Source organism: Populus trichocarpa, chromosome 18 (genome assembly GCF_000002775.5).
Source record: "Populus trichocarpa isolate Nisqually-1 chromosome 18, P.trichocarpa_v4.1, whole genome shotgun sequence".
Taxonomy (NCBI): domain Eukaryota; kingdom Viridiplantae; phylum Streptophyta; class Magnoliopsida; order Malpighiales; family Salicaceae; genus Populus; species Populus trichocarpa.
Window position 1 is genome coordinate 7497225 of NC_037302.2, and position 19784 is coordinate 7517008.

Genomic DNA, 19784 nt, shown 5'->3' on the forward strand with positions numbered 1-19784 from the left:
GGTCTTAGTGGTCATTTTGGGGAGAAGAAGACTTATGAGCTGCTGAAAGAACATTTTTTTTTTTGCCTGGCATGTTACGGGATGTGCACAAGGTGATTGATAGATGTGCTATTTGCAAGAAAGCTAAGGGTAAAGAGAATGCATATGGGCTGTATATGATGTTGCCTATTCCAGAGTAACCATGGATGGATGTTAGCATGGACTTTGTACTTGGGTTACCAAGAACACAGCGTGGAAAGGATTCAATAATGGTCGTGATTGATCGATTCTCCAAAATGTCTCATTTCATTCCTTGCAACAAAACTGACGATGCAGTACATGTTGCTGATTTGTTCTTTTAAGAGATTGTTCGTTTGCATGGAGTTCCTAAAAGCATTGTCTCTAATCGTGATACAAAGTTCTTAAGCCACTTTTGGAAGACTCTTTGGAGGAAGCTTGGAATGAAGTTACTTTTCAGTATGGCATGTCATCCACAAACTGATGGACAAACTGAGGTAGTAAACCGAACTTTATCTTCTTTGTTACGAGCTGTTATACATAAGAATTTAAAGAGTTGGGATACTTGTTTGCCTATTGTGGAGTTTGCATATAATCGTAGTGTGCATGGGCCTACAAAATTTTCACCATTTGAGGTTGTGTATGGCTTTAATCCTTGTGTTCCTATTGATCTTGTTCATATTCCAATTGATGAGAGGACATCTATGGATGGAATTAGAAAGGCAGAATTGATGAAGAAACTACATGAGCAGGTTCGATTACATATTGAGGAGAAAACGACAAAGTATGCTAAACAAGCTAACAAGGGGCGGAAAATGGTTAGGTTTGAACCTGGAGATCTTGTTTGGATTCATATTAGCAAGGGCAGATTCCCAAGCAAACGTAAGTCCAAGTTGATGCCAAGAGCTGATGGTCCATTTCGGATTATAGGGAAGTGAATGACAATACGTATAAGGTAGATCTTCCTGGTGATTACAACGTATCAGCTACTTTTAATGTGAAATACTTGACTTCATACTTGGATGATGATGAAGATTCTGATTTGAGGACAAATCATTTTCAACCCGGGGCATATGATATGCATCATGAGAATTATAATCCATCTCGTAAAGTTAAATCTAATATGCAAGAGGATTCAGATGGTCCAATGACAAGAGCGAGAGCGAAACAACTACAAAGGGCCTTGACGAGTCAAATTGGAATGATTGAAGCTGCATCGGAGTTAAAAATTAGTAATCAGTTTGAAATTGGTTCAAGGGTGCTTATTTGCCTACAATTGGAACTTAGAGATGGAAAAAGCCCTTAATGGTTCTTTTGATGCTAGGCTACTTGAATTGGGGTTGATAATGCAAATAAGTGAAGGAATTGATAATGTTTACAGTCAGAACAGTAAATGAATTTGAACCCGAATTTGAAGTCATCCATTGCATGTGAAAACAAGACTAATCTAGGTGGATTTCAAGTTCAGAACGTGATCTTTCTAGATTGTCCAACCATGATTGCATTGGACTTTTGTGCAAGAAGTTATAGCTATTTTAAATTTGGTCTGTTTATGTTTCAGAAAGGTCAAAAAACATGTGCTAGTTAATTTGTCTAGGTTAGTTAGTCAAAGTCTGTTTTTTGGGCTTGACTTCTGTCATGTTGAATTTTTCCTAACTTTAGAGGGATGTTCCAATTATAAATATAGTATAAGAATATGTAATAAGACACTTTTGGCCAAGATTTGAAACTTAATTCACAGAATTAAGAGTTGTTCTTCCAAATTAATTTTGTGAAGAACCCTACCTGACTTATCACTCTTCAATCACAAAGAGTGTGGTGTCGAAATCCTAGATTGATCTTTGTGGCGTCCAGATCGACTTATCAAAGTATCATTCTAGTCTATCCTCCATCTTATTTATCTTAAATCACTATAATCCAACATAAACATAAAAAGAAAGACAACACAACCAGACCCATCATTCATCTATTTTCTTCAGATTCATTGTTGCTGATTTTCAAATCATTCACGGCAAATTACTTTTCTATCAAGGTTCTACCTCAAAACAATAAGACGATCATATCTTTGAATTTGGTTTTTCGAACTAAAAAATCATTCTTTTTAATCTTATCATAAATCAAATAGTGTTTTGAAGAGTGAGACGCAAGTTAAAGGTTTGAATAATGTGCCAAAAAAGAATGAAAAACAGAGCATACGCTAGGATTTATTTTGTTATAGAATTTAAAATTAGTAAATATTAGATGGAACCCGCACTATACTATACTACGAGTATGATGATATTTCCTGTAAAATATTTAGTTATTGTAAACATAGTTTTTTTAAAAATCAATAACTCAAGTTATATATATAACGCAATCATAATAATATAAGAAAAAGCTTTTATTCAAAAATAAAAAATAAAATATTATTTAATTTTTATTCAATTAAATATAAAAAATTTGATATGAGTCGACCTAAATAAATAACCATAGACATATATTTTGGACATTAAAGAACGAGCAAATTTAAATTAACTTACGAACCCCAATCCTAGATCACAAAATTAAAATAATCCAATAAAAAAAATTGTAACAAAACCTAAAGCCGATTTTTTTTTCTCACCCATGAAAACTGATACCAGCACTGTCTGGCATCAATGGTCCTTTTGATTTGATTGATAACTAATGATTACACGTATCTCTGTTATTAATAAATAATTTACTTTTACACATCTGCCATCAATTTGCTCATAATAATCGTCAATTCTCAATGGATTTACTCCTATCTTTGCCATGAATTCCTTTTTTTTTCCCTTCTCGTGTTGAATCTTTTCAGATTTATATGTTAGAAAGGGGCCAAAAATCCAGTCTTGGTAAAGCATTTAGAAGAGGAGAGCTTGATGATAACAGAAGATACATAGTTACAGAAGGTCTGTTAATGGGTTTATTATGCACGCGGGAAGAAGTAGTTCAATTTTATCAGGGTTCTTATTTTGGTCATTAAATTCGATGAGTTTTAAGGATATTATCTACGTCTTTCCCATCCGTGCAAACAATTTTTTTTTAAAAAAAAGTTGGCTGTCTCCAAATTGCACCATGGACAACTCGTTAAGAAAAGTTTCAGCTCCCTTTGAGCTATTGTAAAATCTGTGGAAGACCAGTACAAAGTTAGGCAAACCACTTGATTTTATCTCGATAATGAGGCAGAACACTCATCATTTGCCAATCATAGGAATAGAGGAGATATACAGAAGTTGATGTTGGATCAATTCCCATGAATTCCATTGCAAGAATGGATAGAAAGCAGATGATGGATAAACCCAAAGAAACACAATCTTTACTGAAATTCAATGGGCTCAACAGCCGAAGTGCAAACAATGCCGCAGAATGAAAAGAAAAGGAAAAAAGATACATTGGAAAGCAATAAATAAAAATGAAATCAAAGCCCTTCTTATCACATCACAATTGTGAAATGAACATTATTCTGGTTCTGTCTCCCAACTGAAACCAACCCGTGTTTCCTCCATTTCTTCAGTTACATTTACTCCTTAGTCAGAGGAACAGACTCAGCCTGAAATGTTATGAAAGAATATTCATCAAATAAACTTTTGCGAGAGTGGTGGATGGTAAATCATAAATGCTTTAACACCCTGTAGATTGGAGAAGAATGCTTACTAATTTACGGTATTTGAGTGCATAGAACATTTCCATATACCGACGGCTCTCAAGACGATCAAGGTTCGAAACGTGCTTCCAGAATCCATAAACTCCTGTGAGCGTCAGGAGCCTTTGAGAGTAAATTTGCCAGGTATACCTGTTAAAGCAAATAATGAAAGACAGTTTAGTCGTTGTAACAACTTGGAAGGACAAAGTTTATTGAGAGAAGACAGTGAGCTTACTTCTCTTGGATTCGTTGCAGACCTCCGTGGGAGATTTTGTCCCAGTGAGCGGGATCGACCTTGCACTTCTCAAAGAAGTCAACAAGGAGCTCAGCAGCCTTCTCACCATGATAAGGATCGATGTGGAATCCGGATTTTCCATTCACAATGATCTCAGCAGGACCACCATTGCAGGTAGCAAAAGTTGGCAAACCACAAGTCATGGCCTCAACAACTGTCAATCCAAAAGCCTCATACAAAGCAGGCTGCACGAAAGCTCCCTTGGTATCACAAATGTAACGGTAAAGCTCTCCATTCCTCACACGGTTCATCTGGGAAGAAATCCATCTGAACTGGCCATTCAAGTTGTATTTCTCTATATGACTGTACATTTTCTTCATCTCAGCTTGCTCTTCTAGATCTTTAGACTCCTTTCTTCTATCTCCACCAACTACAACAAGATTAACTAATTCACGTAGCTTGGTGTTCTTTCCATACCACTCTACAAGACCAGATAAATTCTTAACTCTGTCCAGCCTTGCCATGGTAAATAGAATTGGTTTGTTTCGGTCTTTTAGCACACATCTGTTGAATAGCAAAATACGTTATGAGCAACATACATCTTTTCTTTATCCAGGAATTTATCCAAAAACAACGTAAGAAATTTATGTGGAAGTAAAAGAGATAGAAACTCACAAGTGCTCTTCATTCTCAACAGGGCTGTAAAGAAGCTCGTCAATTTCTGGATGGAAAGAAGTCAACCTACGTTTCTCGTCAGTGTAGGGGAAGTATATGCTCTCATCAGCGCCAGGGGATACAATGTTGAATTTGGGATCAAAGACATCAATACCATGAACAACTCTATAGAGGCCAGGGAGAGTGAAAGCAGTGTGGCTTTCATACTGTCCAACAGTATCCTTGCTGAAATGGTGGAACATTACATGTTAGATGCAATAGAAGAAGCATTCTACTACAAGAATAATAATCAGGGGAGACATAATATCACCTTCCAGCAATCTCTTGGAATGTGCTGGTGATAATGAAATCTGTATGGTTCATTGCAAAAAGATCAGCTGTAAACTGGCATGAGAAGTGGTACTTTTCATCAAACTTCTTCCAGTATATATCTGAGTCTGGATACTTTGTTTTTTCTAGAGCATGCGCAATGGTGCACTGCAACAACATGGAGAATTGTTAGTTTGCTTGTGCAACAGGGTGAAAGAAAAGGATGGTGCAAAGACAAGAAAAGGATGGTGCAAAGACAAGAAAAGGTCAGGTCAAACCTCTGTAACACCTAATTTGTGTGCTAACAAGGAGGCAACGATGTTTCCATCACTGTAATTTCCAATGATAAGATCAGGCTTGCCCTGCAACTCCTTAGCAATTTCAGCAGCAACGTCCTGAAAAACAAGATATTATCTCAGCACATGAAATTAAATGTAGGACTTTGAAAATAAGGATTATTTTGGGAAAACAATAAGGAAATAGACCTCGGTGAAAGTTTCTAGGTATGGCCACACTTCAAAGCGAGAGATCCATTTGCGGACCATACCCTTTCCATCTCTGAAGGGAACTCGAAGAATATCACAATGCTCAGATCCATACACTCTCTCCAAACGTTGACCACAAGTGGTTCCTACTGCATCAGGGAGTAGTCGAGTAATCTGTAAACATGAGAAAGAACATATTAAGCACCAAGGAATGTAATATAATTATAAAAGAAGAAAAAACTGGTAAAATACTCCTTAAGGCTTGAACTTACAATGAGAATTCGGGGGATAATATCAAGTCCTTGCTTCTTGATACGCTGAAGCATTTCATTCTCCAAGGCACGGACTTGATCCAAAATGTAAACAACCTAGTATAAAGCAAAATGCTAGCCAGATCAGGCAAGGTTTCAACAGAGTGGGCACGAAGAAAGAGAGAAAAGTAGGATTGTGAATAACCTGGCCTCCAGTATCAGGATACCCCAAAACATTGTCTTGGGCAAAGTATCCATGAGGGGACATAATCACAACATTGAAGACCATAGGAATTCTGCCTAGGAATGTTTCGAGAGTGCAGGGATCTGGTGCCTCAAGAAGATCCAAAAGAAGTCGAATCATCTCAAGAACACGCTCAGCAGTATCACCCCATCCTCTCTCCAAGCCAATCTCCTGGAACTTGTGTTCAAATTGAGAATATGGAGTATCAGGTTTCAGAGTAGACAGAAACTCCTCAGCCTTTCTCAGAACATATTGCAGAGAGTCTAGGTTACGAATTCTGTCATTCAGCATCATATTCTGCACAAGAATATACAATATGCCATCAGGTTTTACAGGATCTAGTTCTGCAATATGCAGTCCTTGGTTAAACTTAAGATTCTAAAATAATGATTGTAAGAAATTACAAGATTCTAATAAAAACATCAGCTGCTTATATCCTATAGTTCGATAAAAGCAAAATGGGATCATAGACTTGAGTTTTCATTTGTGTTGGTTATCCTAGGAGTTATTCTAAATGCTGGAAATCAGATATTGTATCAAGCATACCTTCCCCTTGTGACAGTGCACTTTGAGAAATGCAAGCAGGGGATGCAGGCTTTCCTTGTCATGGAACAACTTAGCCGAAAGGTGGCGATTGAGGAACTCAACACCATTACCAATATACTTTGAAAGAGTTGGGCGAGGGAAAGATGCATTGAATGGTTCGAAGTCCAATTCAAGCACGAAGTTGCCGTTGCAGCTGCATTATTAGATCAACCAACATTGTCAAGATATACAGCTCTTGAAAAGCAAAAGGCACGTACAGAACATTGAAATTGGGAGAAGTAAATTAAAATAATAGCATCAAATCAATACTCTGACTTACCCTCCATCAACAAGCTCCTCCTTGAAATGAAGATACTCAGCAACACGCAACTCCTCAACAACAAGTGCTTGGACATTCAGTCTAATGTACTCCCAGACACCAGGCCTCGGGCGCAGAGCAAGAGCAATCCATGGAGGCACAACAATTGCTTCCTAAAACCAACAGAATCAACCAAAAAAACAGTCAGGAGAAAATTCTGCAGAGCATGAGAAAGATAAGAATGCAAGTGAGATCAAGGTCACCTGTGTGGATCTGAGAACTTCAGCAAAAGCACCGCCTGCCAATGTTTTCCTGGTGTCTTCAGGAATTGCTTCAAACTCAGCAACAATCTGGTGGTGTTGGAGAATTCCTTTTCCCTTACTTTCGATCCTATAACTCAAAAGGTCCAAGATTTTCAGTCATAAATCTACACACCCTAAATAGGCACACACACAGCGCTCCGTAAATCATAAACAAAAAGAAAGAAAGAAAGCAGTGGTTACCTTGTGAGTAACGCAACAATTTCATTGCGATGAGCCTTGAGAGTCTCATCTACACGTTCACGAATGCTATGGACACGAGTAAGAGCACGTTCAGCCATAGCTCCTTAAGAGAAACAGAAAGCAATCAGTGGGAGTAATAACAGATAATAGGAATTAAGACCAGCAACAACTCAATATTATTTGTAGGGGCGGGGGGGTATGGATAGCTTAGCCAGCCAGAAATGATCTACAAGAAGAAGTCAAGAGCAACAGAGAAACCACATTATTCTAGAAGACTTCAAAACCTACCACCTCACCTCACCAACCATTTTTTCAACAGTGAAAGGTGATTGCACATGTCTAAAATAACGCAAGAGATCGAACAATTAAAGTTAGTTTGAAGCAGAGAAGATTATTGGGCAAGAAACAAATTAAACACATTACAATTATGAAAAGAAAGAAGAGAGAAAACCCTTCTTGTGGAATACCAAAAGCTTGAATGTTCGGTCAGATATAGATAACAACCACGTGGTTTAGACATAACAATAGAATTTAAACCTCTCCCATTTGACGTTGGACGTTGAAAAATAAGCAGAGTTTTGCCATGGCATAAAACAACAGACAGAAACCAAAGAATGGGCCCAAGTTTTGACATTTATAATCAGTCGAAGTTTCTTTTGGTCATGGCAGCCCAACTGCTCTTTAGTTCTTCCAGCATTATACATGCTACATGTTAATTCATCAGAACACTAGTTCAGTATTTTGCAGAATCATGATCTGCATACTTTTTTCTTTTTTTTCTCTCAAAATACGAGCCTAAAACATGTAAAGTTGAACTAAAAGACCAGACTCTAAGAAAGAAAAATCAATCGAAACCATTAGAGGAAAAAATAAAATGAAGTAGAATGAATGATGCAAAGGCTAGACTTGTGGAGAGTTTCATGCAGAATGAATGAATGATGCACACGTCATAGTACGTTTTAAGTTTAATTATTATAAACTTGCATGATCCTTGCTTATCTTTCAAGATACTATACTAATGTAGTGATTTGCGGATAAGGATGATTTCGAAATGTCTTATTAGATTTTATTTTTATTTTTATTTCAAGCAAACTAGTGCTGTTCATTGATTCTATATTGGTGAAAAAGGTATTTTCCTTTTTTTAATTTACTAAGTTCAAACGTTAGGATTAATGCAAAGAGAGATTTATTATTAAAAAAAAACTAAATGGATGTTGAAAATGCGCTCTTAAAATTACTTTGAAAAAAATTAATTTTAATTAATATACATACTGATTCAAAGATATTAATATTATTTATACGGCATCGCTTAATCTCGGAAAGATACATGAATTCTATATATTAATATTATCTATTTATACGGTATTAACAGGTCTATGTAGCCAACAGGGAAATATATATATATATATATATAATACAGCAGTTGCCATCCGTGGAGCCCGAGGAGCTCAAGCCGAAAGACATTTTAAGAGTAAAAAAATAGGAAATTAGACAGTGGGTGTTTTTTAATGTAGAGACACTAGTGATGATGTTTTCAATGCCGGCAGTAGGCGGGTTCTATCATAGTTATGACGATGATGATGTTTCAGTGGCCTTGATAAGCAAGCGAAGACCTTGTATAAGCAAGCGAAAAGGATGCTGGGATTTAATTTCATGACATGGTAAACTATCAGCATGCTGCTGATCCTTCTTTGGCTATGGAAAAGGATGCTGGGATTTAATTTCATGACATGGTAAAGTATCAGCATGCATGAACTGTAATGATTTTTAAAATACAACAGATTAAAACTGTATCAGATTTCTTTCGCGCTGAATGTTTTTGATTTGTTGAGCTAATTAAAAAAACAAAAAACATTTTCGTCTGGGGGATCAGATACAAGGTAAGAAGGAGCAGGAAGAAGGAGGAAGAAAAAATAAAAAGCGCATCCAAGAGGAAGATCCCTCAAGATCACATAAAAACAGAATAAATTGCTTGGGATAGTTGAGGGATCTTTACCTTAAGCTTAATGCCAGAATAAATACAGAAAGCAGTCGGACGGGGGGACAAGCTAATAGACAAGAAGAATGAACACAAATCACAACGAACACACAGAACGCAAGAAAGAAAGATTGCAAAGGAGAAGTTTGCAGATGAGAATGGGAAATGAGAAAGAAGAAGGACCCTTTTATACACAGAGAAGACGGCCTTGCACTCGTGGTTTAATTTGATTAAAAAACTTGTTGTTCTAGTTTTAGTATTCGTGAAATATATCATTACCGCTTTACCTTCCTGTGGTTTCATTGTTCCTTTCACAAAACCGCTTCTCTCTTTCCCTGTGGTCAATGTTCTCATAAATCCATTTCTTTACCCTCTCTCTCTCATCATTCTACTTGTCTGTTGAGAGAGGGCACGATGAAAAATAAAACACCACTCTTTTCTCTTAATTTGATTTCTTAAACCTTTAAATTAATTTTTTTATTTTTATTAATATGATTTTTTAATCAATTTATACGTAACTCAACTAATCTTATATATTCTGAAATTAATGACTATATAAATCTTCAGTGGCCTTAAAATTTGTAAAACTCAAACTAGTAATCTCTAGAGAATAAATTTAGAACATGACTAGTTGAGTTACACTCTTTGTAATTAAATTAATTTTATTATTACACCAAGTTAAATTAATTTTATTATTATTATTATTATTATTATTATTATGTGTTTCTATGGTTTCCTCTGGTTTTTGACTCAGAGATCTACTTTGCTTCCTTTTGTTGGTTTTAAGAACTAGCAGGTGTACTTCTATGCATTGACAAGTATTCTTAGGTTGGTGGGTTCTATTATTTTTTATGTATTGCGTGGTTAAGTAAATTTTAAAAATTATTTTTTTAAAATTTATTCTTGATGTAATATATCAAAATAATATAAAAATATAAAATTAAAAGAATATAAAAATATAAAGAATTAACAATTTAAATTAAAAAAAAAAGATATATAGCTAAACTTCACCTCGTCCTATGAAAAAGTGCGGGACAGCGAAGTTTGCATCGCCGTTGGATAGGACATGACTGAGGTGGCATCATGCACCGACAAGAATTGCTTAATTTATTAGAAAGCATATCCAATTTGTTCATTTATTTTCGTTTTTCACATTTCTTTTTAGAGAAATTCGTACTAGTAGAGGACCATCCAGGTGACAGACAGAGCACAGCTGCTTCAAATTTCAGAAAATCCATTGGCTGCCACATTTCTGCTTTTGGACCCATGGTATGGTATCTAGATTTCTTCCTTTTCTACACAACACATGTTTACAATTTATTAGACTTGTCTCTGCACGACGCGGCATATCCATATTATTTTTTAATAAAATATTTATACATGCAAGTATTTTTAAAAAAAAATCAATAATTTGATTATAATCTAGATCAACTAAGCTAGCATTATTTAAGTTATATTAAAAAAAATCATAGCAAATAAAAATATATATAAAAAAAATGATCACATGGGAAAAAATCTTTATTTAAAAGTAAAAAAAACAGATCAATAATTTTTTTATTAAAATTAAATTGTAATAAAATTTGATGCACACATAAAATTTATAGAATAAATTAAAAAATAAAATAACAAACAAGAGGCATTAATTAAAGCATAAGTTTAAAAATAATTTTAAAAAATACATATAAAAATGCATTAATAAAAAATAAAAATTTAAGAAAGAAAATAACCAAAATGAAAATAAAAATGCACTATCAACTTGGATTAAAGGGTGAAATTGAAAATAAAAAATCACAAAAGAATAATGATCAAATTGAAAACATTAATACGTGATAAAAAATTGAACATGTAGAATTTTTCAACGTGTTGTTTTACGGAGAAAAAAAAAGCATAATTATAAATTGAAAAACTCATGCACCTATCTAATTAAATAATTTACAAATCATTGTGTAAATAAATGAAAAAAAATCATTAATGATAAATAAAAAACATAATTGTAAAAACTAAGAGAAAAATATAGATCAAGATATTTAATATCGCAACACAGGTCATTTACTTAGTTGTTTTTAATGAATTTATTTATTAAAATTAATTTGAAATAGAATTCGACAAACATATAAAACTTATTGAATAAAATAAAAGGAAAACATATTGGGCAAAGTTGCACATAGTAAAAGTATTATAAAAAAAATATTTAATCTATAAAAAATATTAAAATAAAATACAGATGAATCATATTAACCTTAAAAAAAATTAAACACACCCAATATAATTAAAAGATAATTGTCATTTAAAAAAGGCTAAAAAATCCAAAAAACAATAACTAAAACATAAATCAAAAAATTATTTTTAAAATATAAAAAAGGTATTAATTAAAAAAAAAATTTTAAAAAAAAAAAATGAGGTCAAGTGTTGCTAGGCTTGGTAAGTCAGGCCAAGCGTCTGGCCCAATCAATATCAAGCCCCGCACGTAGACTTTTATTTTTTTTTTCTTAATTCAATGAGGCGGACTCTTATTGTCAAAAAAAAAATAGACGATGCGTTATTTAGAACTTCCAGAATTCAGCTATTGGTATGGCTGAAAAAACAGGGTTCATGATTTTGTCATCCAAACAACCATTTCGAACCAATTTTTAACCTAAAACACCTAAGAAACATCCTAGGCATAGTTTTGAAACCCGGCCCGGTGGGTCGACCCGGGTCTGTGGCCGGGTTTAAGCAAAAAAACAGGCTGGGAATTGGCCCGGTGAGACCCGGTCGACCCGACTGGTCGGCTCGGGACCCGGCCGGCTCGGGCAAACACGGCTGAGACCCGGCCTTATTTTTTATATATATTTTCATGACCGAAACGACGTCGTTTTGGCCTTTTATAGTTAAAAGGCCAAAACAAGAAGAGCAGAAGAACGAACGCAGTGCAGAAGACCTAATTAATTTCAAATCTAATTCAAGAAATCTTCAAACTCATTTCAGTCGCGAAGAAGAGCAGAGGAGCAGAAGACTCTTAAATCCTTGATCAATGTTTCAAATCTGAGAATAAGGTTAAATGAGCTGTTGTTACTTGTTTCTTTCTTCTTTCGCTCTCTCTTTTTTATAACAGTGGCATATCCTTTGTTTCAAATTGAAACATCTTTAATCGCTATTTGTTTTAAACTTGAAGGCTTGCAGCTCTTTACTATAACAGTGGCATCGATTCTTTCCTCTGTTGACCCATTTGTTTTGAACTTGCAGGCTTGCAGCTCCACAGCCATGTATCTCACTTTCTCTGTTCTTTTATTTTATGCGACTTCAAATGGTCAAAGACCTGAACTTTGCTGTGAATATTGCTCAGACGTCGGTGCATTCTTTTATTTTACTGTTGCAGAAAAAATGTGATGAGAAAGCTCTTGACTTGCTATTCTATTTTACTGTGAATTTTGTTTCACTATTCGTTCGTTCTGCTTTTGCTTCTGCTTCTGCAAATTAGTTAATTTTGCTTTTGCTAGAGTGATTGAATTTTATTTCCCTGTTCGTTTGTTCTGCTTTTGCTTTTGCTTCTGCAAATTAGTTAATTTTGCTTTTGCTTAGTTACTGTGAAACGTAGATTTTTATTCAACCTTCAGGAATCAAGATCATTTACTGGCATTTTAGTTGATTTTAGTTGACTATTAATTTAACCTTCAGGAATTAGGAATCAGGATCATATTAGTTGACTAATAATTTAACTTTCAGGCTTAATTTAACCTTCAGGCTCATCAGGATCATATTAGGCCATCCAGTGTTTGATTTTTTCCGCAAATACTTTCCCTCTGTCTAGTATCCTTGCAAGGTTCCATTAGGAAACAAAATTTTCTCAAGAAAAGAAAAGAATCTAAAAAAAAAATTCTAAAGTCATTTATTCATTATATAATAAAAGTATATAATTTGGCTTGAAATTATATTCCCTCTTATAAATTATGTCAGGTCCTTAAAATGTCTTCACATGATGGTAGTACTCCAAGTAGTGATTCTTCAACGGTCCAATCATCTCAACCTTCAATTTCTATGTCAAGTGGTAGTAGAGGAAAAACAGATTTGGCATGGGGTCATTGTAGAGAAGCTCCTGAACTTAGTGTTGGATGTAAAAAAACTAAATTAGTATGTTTATATTGTGCTAAAGTATTTGCGGGTGGTGACATTAATTGATTTAAGCAACATTTAGCTGGAGCTAAAGGAGAAGTTGAACAATGTCGCAAATGTCTTCCTGATGTTCTGCATCAAATGCTTTTGAATCTTGAAGGAAATGCTGAAATAAAATAAAAAAGAGTTAGAGAAATGCAAGTAGATTTCAATCCATTTAATGCACAACAAAGGGAGCATGAAAAGATGATGATTAAGCAATTAGAAGATGATGATGGTGGTGGTGATGATGATGATGAGGATGATGAGGATGTCAATACTAAAAAACATATGTTACCACCGAAGTTGCAAAAAAGAAAAAGATTCAAAGCACCAACACTGTAAAACAATCGACTACAAGTTATGGAAAGCAGAAGAAATTTGCAACATTAGAGACATATTTCATGCCTAGAACAACTCCTGGTGCTCAAAAGTCTCTTCAGAATTGTTGGCAAAGGAAAGAAGCAGTTGAACGGTGTGATCTTGCTTTAGCGAAGTGGATGATTGATACATGTGTGCCATTTAATGCTGTTAACTCTGTGTATTATCAGCATGTCATAGATGTTGTAACAGTCATGAGTTCTAGTTATAAAAGACCAAACTTGCATGCTATTCGTGGTTATTACTTGGTAAAAACGATTGATGAAGTGAAGATTTATGTTGAGAGTTATCGAGAGATTTGGAAGAAGACTGGTTGCACATTAATGACTGATGGACGGACAGATCAGAAGAGAAGGACTTTAATTAACTTCTTAGTATGTTGTCCTAAAGGAACAATTTTTTTGAAAACTGTGGATGTATCAGATGTCTCAAAGACTGCTAGATTGTTGTATCAATTGTTTAGAGAGGTTGTTTTGTATATTGGGGTAGAAAACATTGTGCATATGGTGAATGATAATGCTGCAAATTATATTGCTGCTGGCAGGTTATTGATGGAAGAATTTTCTTTAATATTTTGGTCTCCTTGTGTTGCTCATTGCATCAACCTCATACTCCAGGACATTGGTAAATTGCAATCAGTTTGTTATATTGTTGAGCATGCTTCTGGTATCACAAAATACATTTATAATCATTGTTATCCATTGTATTTGATGAGAAAGTTTACTGGAGGAAAAGAAATACTTCGTCCAGCTCCTACTCATTTTGCTACAAATTTCATTTCATTGCATTGCAAAGCATTTTAGCTCATAAAGATGAGTTGAGAGCTATGGTGACATTTAGGGAATGGGTCTCATCTGATTATGCTAAAGATAGCAAAGAAAAAAAGTTTGTTGAGAGTGTGATAAACTCTCTGTTTTGGGAAGAATGTACAATAATTGTGTGAATGAGTGAACCTTTAGTTCGAGTTCTACGAATGGTTGATGGTGATGGTGATGATAGACCTTCGATGGGATATTTGTATGATGTTATTCATCATGCAAAAGAAGAAATGATGAGGAGATTTCAAAAGAGAAAGGCTAGAGTGAAACCTTTCATAGACATTATCAATAATCGGTGGGATGGACAACTATATAGAAATCTTTATGCAGCGGCATTTTGGTTGAATTCTCGATTTCAATATGATGCAAATATAATGGATAAACATATGAGCACCATTTCTGGACTTCTAGATGTTTTTGAGAAGTATGCACATGGAAATTTACCATTGCAAAATAAGATTACAAGTGAGATAAAGTTGTTTAGGAATGCTGAACATGACTTTGGTCGAGCGTCCGCAATAAATAATCGCACCCTTATGCCTCCAGGTATATAATTTTTATATTTAAAAATATTATTTGACATATTCTTACACTCTTACTTATTATTATTTTTTATATAGATGAATGGTGGATGACATATAGAACCAGTGCTCCAAATCCACAACAGTTAGCTATACGAGTGTTAAGTCAAACTTGTAGTTCTTCGGGATGCGAGAGAAATTGGAGTATGTTTGAACATATTCACTCCAAGAAGAGAAATAGATTGGAGGACCAAAGGCTTAATGACTTTGTTTACGTTCACTGCAATCTAAGATTGAAACAAAAGTATTTTTCTTTTCTCTAATTCCTTAAATATTATTTTATCTTATTTAGTAGCATTATTAATACTTATATTGTGTTAACTTTCACTTTTAATAAATAGGAATTATTGGAAAGGATGAAATTATGATCCAATTAATGTTGAGACAAATTTGTGACATTGAAAATTGGGTAGTGGAAGATGACCCGTCAATTTTGACAACTGAAGAAGCAGAGAGTTTTCACTAAGCTCTATCAATTATGACCATACAAGATACTTTAGATGATGGTAATTAATTATTGATTATTTAGTGAAAAATATTATTTAAAATAAAATATTGTTTAACACATAATATTTATTTGTTAATTGTGTTTGAAATGTAGATGTCATAAATGTTAATGAGATTGAAGATGATTGTGACGATGAAGTTTCAAAGGAGCATGCTGATGATTTATTAGGTGTTGACGAGAGTGGCTCAATTCCATCGACATTTGATCCAAATTTTGCTTCTATGGAAACAGAAGAACTTAATGTGTTCATTCAACAAAAGTGAATGTGTTGTTGATTTAGAATTTATATTGTTGGATGTTTTGTTTTAAATATTTTAGAATTTATATTGTTGGATGTTTTGTTTTAAATATTTTAGAATTTATATTTGGTTTGTGTTTTGGATATTGAATTAAATTTATGTTGTTGGTTTAAAATTTAAATTTGGTTTATGTAAGTGTTGCATTGTAAATTTGTATCTAGTTAGGGGTTTTATATAGGTGTTTTTTTTGTTGACCCGGGTCAACCCATCTGACCCGTGACCCGATCACTAGACCGGGTCGATGACCGAGTCGAGTTTCAAAACTATGATCCTAAGAGCCTTGTTAAACCATTATATGGCCTCCAAAGGCTCAAAAAACCACCCAAAAACCCAAAATTAACCTAAAACTAAAAATATTCTCGAGCTCAAATATATTTTTCTAGTCATTTTCAAGGTAAACAAAAACTTAATATTATCCCCTCTCATCATATGGAACCATTTGACATAAAAACAAATTGTTTTGATGGCAAAACATCATCGTCAATTATAGCTTTCTTTCTCTAAGTCGGAATCTGGCAACCCCCTCTCTCTTCTCCACCAAAAACAAAAACTACAAAATGAAAGAAATAAAGTTTGGTGCCAGAATGCATTTTTAAAAAAATTATAGGGATCATGAGTTTGACAGGTTGTGTAACAACCCCAACATATGTATTTAAAACAAAGAGCAAGGACATAATAATTTAATTAAGGTTAGGGATTTTTTTTTTCTGTAATCAATAAAAATTCGGCAGAGTTTCCTCTATATTTTTAGGTACCAAGTTATCGACTCTTCTTTCACAATCCTCAATTAACAAATCTCTTACTCGTCCTATCATCCAGGATATCTTCCTCTCATTACATCACAACTTCTCAATAATTAAATTCACACATGTCTAAACAATTCAATATCCCACATTTACATGGATGCAATCTAAAGAATTATTCTAAAAATTATAACTAGAGTACATTACGCAATTCAAAGATTTACAAATAAGGACCATTAACGAAATTATAATCGAAATAAGTTCATAATTAAAGAGAAAATTCATAATTAAGATTATACTACACAAAAGAGCTTTCGATAAACTGTAGACGCATTATATTACATAACAAAATGATAAATTCATTGTATCAATAATATTATCCGGGGTTTTACAGGTTGATCCGGATCAGATAAAAAAATATTATTCATCCCAATTGTATTCATGACCCGGATCATGAGTTTGATGGGTTGATTCGAATCTATCCAGAACATCGTCATCTCAATATTTATATATTAGGTTAAAATGACAACGCCTTGAAAACGTTTTTTAAAAGTCAAATTGGGTTTTGACCAAATCATGTTTTGACCACCAAATCGATCGGGCAATACCGGGTCAGCTCACGCCCAACTTAATTTGAAACTCGAGTTAGATAAGAGACAATATTAAGGGGTCTCCAAGTTGACTCGTCAGCTCGATGTGTTATTCTTATATTTTTTAATATATTCACATAAAAATTATTATAATATTATTTTTTTTACAATTAAGATTTACTTTTATTATTGTGATAAACTATTGTCTAAAAATAAACTTTTTGGTAAAACACATTGATGAGATAAAGGGGTTTTGATAGGAGAAATACCTTTTTTATTCTTATTTTAAATCGTCTATTTTTTTATATATGTATTTGTTATTACTGCTTTTGATATTTATTAAACAAAGAACATAGAACCAAAAAGTTATATTTATTTGTAAGAAAAACAATAACAAGAAAAGGAGAAATTATACTAGCAAGTCATTTTGTTTGAATGAGAATGTTCAATGCATTTGGGACACATGCCTGCCTACCATGCAGCACGTGTGAATTAAATACGGCGGTCCAAAGTCCGGACCGCTCCCCTAGCAAATACTCTATGTTGGCCACCCAAGTTTCAAAACAAGCAAAGAGGCCCCTCTCGTATCCAATAAGGCAGATGTCCCTGTAACTGGGTCGTAAACTTATTCCACCAATCTCGTAGCCAGTGGGCGAACAAATTTCACATGGAGAGGAGAGGAGACATCATTTTCCAAACAAAAAGGTTTGGCAGAAAAGAGTAGGACCCCCCCCTCTATTCCTAATTATAGGTTGTTGTTTGCCTTTGAATTTGAAGGCTCGTAGTTTGGTCCGCCTAACAACCCATTTAACGTAAAGTCAAGGCATGATTGAGCTCCCACTCGCTGTAGAATTGGGATTTTATTTAAGGTAATTTCCATGGATGATTGATGTCCACCTCCAGCAGAGTACAAGTAAACCTCAAGTTATTGCAAACCTTTCGAGGGAGACAGAGACGCAAACTACTTCCGTGCACCCGCAACACGGAGTTTCTTGACTGCGTGCATGTGCCGGAGATATATCGATGTCACATCACCAACTCTCCCCGCCGCCCTCGATCGTCTCTTCAACTCTAGCTAGCTAGCTAGCAGATATTTAGTGGCGATATTGCTGACGCCCACCTCTTCTGAAAACTGGAATGGGTTAAAGTAAGTGCAGCACAAGGTCCAATGGATCTGCGGGTGGTGAGTTGGTCTGTTTCTTCAATATGCAGGTTCATAGGAATTTCTTCTCCATAAAGAACAATTGGGAACGTATTTGAGTATTTCCACTCTATGAAAGCACGTACCCTCCTGCTGCAAGCCAAACTCTCAGGGAACTTTTAATAATTTAAAGAGTTGTGCCATTAATTGCATGTACTAAATAGTTTCACTCTGAGTTAACCCACGAAAGAATCAAGTTTAATAAAAATATGAAACATGGAGTAGGTAAATCCAAACACCAAAGCTATTGAAACAAACTTCATCCATGATTAACAACTTCTAAATGAGAAGTATAAAAAAAAAAACCATAAAATAATATCGGATCACGGAAAATGTAAGTTTATGAGCCCAAACTAATAATCAGTTAACACAAGTTTAATATTTAAAACAGTCATAAAATATTGATTTTAGATCAAAGCAAACCCAAACTAAAACACAAACCCTAAACTGTAAATATTCAAATAATAAAATAAAACATCAAATAAAACCTTAAAACAATTCAGATTAATATAAAGAAATAATTCATCCAAAAAAAATATGCCATTAAATAGTCCAACCATTAACATGCCGAATATAATTGCATTATAAGGAAAAGAATTATCTTCAAATAGAAAGTTTACAAGTAAAAAAACAACAAATAACAAAAATCATATTGCATCTGTTAACTTGTATGGCAAGACCTCACCGAACTCCGATTAACCTGAAATTTTAATCCAATGTAGAACAATGTATTTAGAAATATACTTGATAGCGTAAATTAAGCTGGACAGTAGATATTATGACGTTAAAATATATGACGTTAAAATCTGAATTCTTCACCGAACAGTTATTTAGTAATACTAATATTATTAACTAACAATAAATTTATATTGTGGGTAGGCTTGCTCATCAATATTAAATTAACAATATAGGCAATATTAATTTTAATTAACAATGTTTTTTTTAATCAGATTCTGTAGTGTTGGGATAAAATAAGATTTTCGAGAGATGAGCATATTATATAATGTATGACATCTTTTAATATTATATAATGTATGACATCTTTTAATGACTCATGGGAGCAACCACAAGCATAGAGAAAGAATGAAGGAGGAATAAATTAATTGATACAAAAGGCAGTATTAGCATAGTATATAGTATTTGATGGTTTTTCAGCAGGCAAAAGACATACGGGTTTGAAGAGAAATGGGCCGTTGAGAAATCGTTCCGTCGTTGACCTGAAATTATCATCTAAAACAAAAGTAATTTATTTATTTATTTATTTATTATGGGGGGTGGGGGGTGGGGGGCACAACCTTATAAATAATGATGATGGGACAACAATTTGTTTGTTGTTCCTCATATGACTTCTCTTGTACTCCAAGCGTC

At 34.1% G+C, this 19784-nt stretch overlaps 2 protein-coding genes across 2 annotated transcripts; one reads left to right on the top strand and one right to left on the bottom strand.

The window, feature by feature from the left end:
* Positions 1–3291: 3291 nt before the first annotated feature.
* LOC7490531 (sucrose synthase) lies at positions 3292–9389 on the bottom strand. Its single transcript, XM_002324100.4, has 14 exons — positions 9183–9389; positions 7187–7289; positions 6947–7073; positions 6705–6856; positions 6386–6578; positions 5801–6136; positions 5617–5712; positions 5345–5518; positions 5138–5254; positions 4861–5027; positions 4551–4775; positions 3876–4439; positions 3652–3790; positions 3292–3547 (listed from the first exon to the last, which is right to left on the bottom strand). Exons 2-14 carry the CDS (start codon positions 7282–7284, stop codon positions 3518–3520), a joined length of 2418 nt encoding a protein of 805 aa, XP_002324136.3. The 5' UTR covers positions 7285–7289; positions 9183–9389; the 3' UTR covers positions 3292–3517.
* Positions 9390–13699: 4310 nt separating this feature from the next.
* LOC112325050 (uncharacterized) lies at positions 13700–15846 on the top strand. The gene is made up of 4 exons (XM_052449083.1): positions 13700–14220; positions 14472–14572; positions 14636–15040; positions 15704–15846. The coding sequence occupies exons 1-4, from the start codon at positions 13700–13702 to the stop codon at positions 15844–15846; spliced, it is 1170 nt and encodes a 389-aa protein (XP_052305043.1).
* The last annotated feature ends 3938 nt before the right edge of the window (positions 15847–19784 follow it).

Excerpts from the sequence above, each read along its gene's own strand:
- LOC7490531 (XM_002324100.4), bottom strand. The coding sequence starts at position 7,284 with ATGGCTGAACGTGCTCTTACTCGTGTCCATAGCATTCGTGAACGTGTA. Across the intron at positions 7,074-7,186 it reads ATTGTTGCGTTACTCACAAG|GATCGAAAGTAAGGGAAAAG; the intron begins GTAACCACTGCT and ends TTTGAGTTATAG. Across the intron at positions 6,137-6,385 it reads TGCACTGTCACAAGGGGAAG|AATATGATGCTGAATGACAG; the intron begins GTATGCTTGATA and ends ATTCTTGTGCAG.
- LOC112325050 (XM_052449083.1), top strand. The coding sequence starts at position 13,700 with ATGCCTAGAACAACTCCTGGTGCTCAAAAGTCTCTTCAGAATTGTTGG. Across the intron at positions 14,221-14,471 it reads AATTATATTGCTGCTGGCAG|CATTTTAGCTCATAAAGATG; the intron begins GTTATTGATGGA and ends TGCATTGCAAAG. Across the intron at positions 15,041-15,703 it reads TCGCACCCTTATGCCTCCAG|ATGATTGTGACGATGAAGTT; the intron begins GTATATAATTTT and ends ATGAGATTGAAG.